Genomic DNA, 5078 nt, shown 5'->3' with positions numbered 1-5078 from the left:
ATACTAATAAAATTTTTAAGGTAAAGAACATGTGTACCTTGGTTTTGTTGTGGATCATTCAATCCTACTTACATGTAGTATGCTTTGAGGTGTATGGCATTCCAGGATCTTGGTAGAACATCTCTTTCGAGTCTTGCAAGCCAGTATGCTCATTTTCATGGTTCAACTTCTACAAGGTATGGTATTTCCCATTTTGGAGCCAATTTTCCTACATTAGGATCCTCAGTGTTTTGGACTTTTTTCCTGAATACCAAGTCTTCTATTTGAAATCTTCTGACCATTGTATTCCTATTGTATGCCATAGTGATTCTTTACTAATGAGTAGCAATGCGTATTTTGGCGAGATCCATGAGTTCGTCAATAGTATCCTCTAGGATAACTACTTCAACAGGGGCTACTGCTTCTGCCCCAAACACCAAGGAATAGGGGGTCTGACTATGGCTACTTTGGAAGTGGTTCTCTCTGCCCACAAAACGAAAGGATGTTCTTCTACCCCTTTTACCTTCTTTTTGTCCAGCCTTTTCTTCAAATTATTAACTATGATTTTGTTGTTGGACTACACTTCACCATTAGCTTAGGGATGAATAGGAGTGGACATATCATTTTGATCCCCCATCTTGTGCAAAATTCTCTTGTTATTTTTCTAATAAATTGGGATCCATTGTCGCATATGATATCAGTCATGGATCCTGAACCTGGTCACAAGATTTTGTTTAATAAATGATATTACCACTTTGTCTCTTACCTAGGCGAAAGCTTCAACTTTGATCCATCTGGAGAAGTAATCAGTCATCACCAACATGAATAATTTTCCACCTGGGCTACTGGAAAATTTCCTACGATATCCATACCCCATTTCATAAATGGCCATGAGGAGATAATTGGATGTAGAGGTTTTGCCGGTTAATGTAGGATGTTGTTGTGTCTTTGGCAAGCATCACACTTTTAAGCATGTAGAAAGGGGTCTTTCCTCATGGTTGGCAAGCAGTATTATGTTCTTAGTATTTTGGAGCATAAGGAACTGCCCCTGGTGTGATCACCACAATCACCCTCATGTACATCCTTTAAGACTTATGTAGCTTCGGGATCTTCCAAGCATCTTAGGTATGGTCCAACCATGGATTTTTTTAAAGTTTACCTTTGATTATCACGAATCTTGAGACTCTCATCCTGAATGCTCTTTCACTTTTTTTCTCCTGTCGGGATTGTGTCATTTTGGAGATACCCTATAATGGGTTTGGTCCATGATCGCAGACTTCTTTGAGGATCCTATTCGTCGGGATCCCTTTGAGGAAGGATCCTAGGGTTAGGATCTTCAATTGCCGCTACGCTTTTCGGATGCTTATGATCTTTTGATTTGTTGGAGAGGGTGTATTTGGCTAGGGTTATTATGCAAGTTATAGGAATCTTCTTCTCTGGTGGGATCCTAAATTGGCTAATGCGTCTACTTTTGTGTTTTCTTCTCTGGTGGGATCCTAAATTGGCTAATGTTTTCCAAATCAGAAGTTAATTTTTTGAGGATCTCTAGGTATAATGCCAACTTCTCACCTTTCACTGCATAAGATCCGTTGTAGTGATTGGTTTGTAATAAAGAATCAAGAAATACCTAAATATCCTTAGCTAATTGCAGTCCCAATATGAGTGCTTCATTCTGTTTTATTATTGGTAGTGTTGAACTCATAACTAACTGCCTGGGGTATGATGTCCCTCCATGGTGACTTTAGTATGATCCCTAGGCCTATTCCTTTTTCATTGAAGTTCCATCTGTGAACAACATCCATTTACCATGTGTTCGTCTTCCAAGAGTCGCTTGGTTTCCATGTCTACTTCATTTTGTAGATCATCACTAAAGACAACCACAAAATCTACCAATGCTTGTGATTTATGGCGGAGCTTGGTTCGTATCCGATGTCAAATGTGCTTAATTTTACTCACCATTTTGCCAACCTTCCTGAAATTTCTGGTTTTCTCATGACATTCTTGATAGGATAGTTAGTTTGTACATGTATACTGTGTGTTTCGAAGTAGTGTCTTAATTTGGAAGAAGCAGTCACTAAGGCAAGAATTAACTTTTCGAGGTGAGAGTACTTTGTCTTAGGATCCAAGAGACTTTTACTTACATAGTAGATAGGATGTTGGTCTCCTTTAAGATGATTGACCAGAACAACACTTACCGTATTTAAGGATACCGAGAGGTGGGGAATAAGTGGTTCTGCATCTATAGGTTTTACTAGTAGCGGGGCAAATCTTAGATATTGTTTTCAATTCCTGGAAGGCTTTCTCATGTTTCTCCTTCCATTCAAATCTCTTGTTCTTTTTCAAGATATTTTGAAAGGGCTTGCACCTTTGTGAGGATCTTGAAATGAACCTGTTGAGTGTTGCTAATCTTCCGGTTAGACTTTGGATGTCCTTTGTTGAAGATGGGGATCTTAGTTCCATGATTAATTTTATTTGTTCTAGGTTTGCTTCTATCCCTCTCTTGGTCACCATGTATCCAAGGAACTTGTCTGACTTCATTCCAAAGTGACATTTGAGTGGGTTCGGCTTCTTATTGTATTCGTTCCGGATATCAAATGCTTCCTTCAGGTCTCTAAGGTGATATTCGGCTTTCATTGACTTCACTACCATGTCATCAATATAAACTTCCATGGTGTCCCCCAGTTTGTCTTTGAACATCCGGTTCACCAATCTTTGATATGTTACATCTGCATTTTTCAGACCAAAATACATTGCGGTGTAACAATATATACTTGTTGGTGTTATGAATGCAATATCTTCTTGGTCTAATGGTTTCATTTGGATTTTTTGGAATCCTGTTAAAGCATCCATGAAGGTTAGGAGTTCATGCCCAGCCCTGGCGTCTATCATCTAGTCAATATGTGGTAGGGGAAAGGATCCTTAGGACAAGCCTTGTTATGATATGTGTAATCTATGCACACCCTCCATTTTTCATTTTTCTTTTGTATTGCAACCACATTAGCTAGCCATCTTGGGAACCTCCCTTCTTGATCATCCCTTTCTTGAGGAGCTTCTCTGCCTCTTCCATCTTGATTTGGTTTCTTTCGGTGCAAACTTCCTTCTATTTTGGTGTATTGGTCTGGAAGAAGGATCAATATTAAATTTATGCCTAATAATACTCTTGTCTATACCTATCATATCTTCGTGTTTCCATGCAAATGTCTTGCTTCTAGTTCTCAAGAAATTCAATAGATCCTTCTCGATCAGCTCATCCATTGAGGATCCTATGAGGACGTTAGCTTTGGGATCCTTATTACCAAGTGGAACTTCCTTTACATCTTGTTCCTTTGTCTCTAGAATTTACTAGTGGAACTTCCTTTACATCTTGCAGCATTCTTTCGATTCTTGTTGATCTCCCATGATCTTCACTGTACCCCAAGGAGTGGGCAACTTCACACACTGATAGTATGTTGATGGATCCGCTTTCATCTCGTGGATCCATGGTTTACCTAGTATCACATTATAAGAAGATAGGGTGTCAATAACATAGAAATTTTGTATGGAGTTCACCCATTCTATGTATAACGGTAGTTTTATTTCTCCCACTGTGTGTTTTGTTTCCCCGCTAATCCTATGAGGACTGAGGATCTTTTGACTGTCTCTGAATCTGGAATGTTCATTCTCTTCAGTGCGTCCATTAGTACGATATTGACCGAGGATCCTCCTTCAACGAGGATCCTTCTGACAAAATGGTTGGCCATGTACATTGTTATCAGGAGTTCATCATGGTGAGGATCCTGAATTCCTTCCATACCGGTCTCGTCAAATGTGATTTCTTTTTCACTATCGAGCATGGTCTTCTTTTGTGGCCTGTCCTCCTTTTCTGTTTTGGAGACCTTGGTGTGTCTTTTAGCCTGAGAATAAAAGGTACCAAAGATGTTAGATCCGCCTGAGATAACATTAATTATCTTAGCGTCAGAGGGTGGAGATCCTGGTTTCTCTAGGATCCTGTGATCATCTTGGTTGTTCTCATTCGATTTTTCTCTTTTTCTCTTGAGGAACTCTTTGAGGTGTCCTTTTCTAAGGAGGTAGTTGATTTCTTTTCGTAGGGCTATGCAGTCCTCCGACATGTGGCCAAACTCCACATGGTAAGCACACCATTTGGACTTGTCTTTCCAAGTGGTGGATTTGCTGTATCTTTTTGGCCATCTTGCTTTATCTCCAAGATCCTACATATCATGAATTAGATCTGAAACATCAATAGAGAAACAATAGTCAGTGATTTTAGGAAGCTCTTCTTCTTCTCCTGCATCTTCAAGGGCATTAACCCTGTGATGATCCGGTTTGAAATAGGGATTCGATTTGTAGGATCTATGAGTTGAGGATTCAGCCTTCCTGTTGGGGTTCTCATATTGATTTGAAGGCTTGCTTCTTTTCTGGATCTATCTATCTTCTTCGAGCCTCATGAATCTCAACACCCAACACCTGACTTCATCCAGCTTTTTGCAAGGGTCATCACAAGGTCTTCATAGATAGGTGAATCCTTTCTTAATCCCATTTTAAAAGCTTCCACAGTGGTGGTCATGTCGAGGTTGGGAATGCTCAGAGCTTCCCTACAAAATCGATTAACAAAATCCCTACGTTTCTACTTAGGATCATGAAATATAGTTATTGAAGATATTGACTATGTGTGCAAATGAAGTAATAGAATACGGGGGAACGTTTACCAGCTATTTGAGGTCTGATCCCATAAGGGTTGAACCAAAGCCTTTGCACTTGCAAGCTTCCTTCAAGTGCCTTGGGATGGCGATGATCTCCATCCTTTCTCTGTATTGGGTACATGCTCTTCAGGATCCGCAGTTCCGTCGTATAGTTTCATGCTAGGAGTTAGGAAGCGCTTAGGAACTACAATACTGACTATCACAGGAATGAATCTTGAGATCATGTGGCTTGTAGCATACGGTTATGGTATTGGTTGGACCATTCCTAGTACACTGGTAATCATTTGTCTTAATTGTTGAAGCTCCATAGCCATGTTCGGATTTATCCTTGCATCAACATTAGTGTAGTTAGTATTAATAGTATCATTGTTCAAGAAGTTACTATAATATAGCTTTTTA

The 5078-nt window shown here is 39.6% G+C and overlaps 1 protein-coding gene across 1 annotated transcript; it reads right to left on the bottom strand.

The window, feature by feature from the left end:
• Positions 1–3551: 3551 nt before the first annotated feature.
• LOC145035857 (uncharacterized) lies at positions 3552–4369 on the bottom strand. The gene is made up of 2 exons (XM_078984360.1): positions 4229–4369; positions 3552–4187 (listed from the first exon to the last, which is right to left on the bottom strand). Exons 1-2 carry the CDS (start codon positions 4367–4369, stop codon positions 3552–3554), a joined length of 777 nt encoding a protein of 258 aa, XP_078840486.1.
• Between the last annotated feature and the right edge of the window lie 709 nt (positions 4370–5078).

The sequence above is a fragment of the Lactuca saligna genome, chromosome 3, assembly GCF_052625555.1.
Source record: "Lactuca saligna cultivar CGN05327 chromosome 3, ASM5262555v1, whole genome shotgun sequence".
NCBI lineage: Eukaryota > Viridiplantae > Streptophyta > Magnoliopsida > Asterales > Asteraceae > Lactuca > Lactuca saligna.
The sequence above is the reverse complement of the archived record's forward strand: the minus strand, read 5'-3'. Positions and strand labels throughout refer to the sequence as shown.

Bases quoted from the DNA above. Each gene is read 5' to 3' on its own strand.
- LOC145035857 (XM_078984360.1), bottom strand. From the start codon at position 4,369: ATGAGAACCCCAACAGGAAGGCTGAATCCTCAACTCATAGATCCTACA. The intron at 4,188-4,228 runs GTTTCTCTATTG...CATGATATGTAG, and splicing joins TCCTAAAATCACTGACTATT to GATCTTGGAGATAAAGCAAG.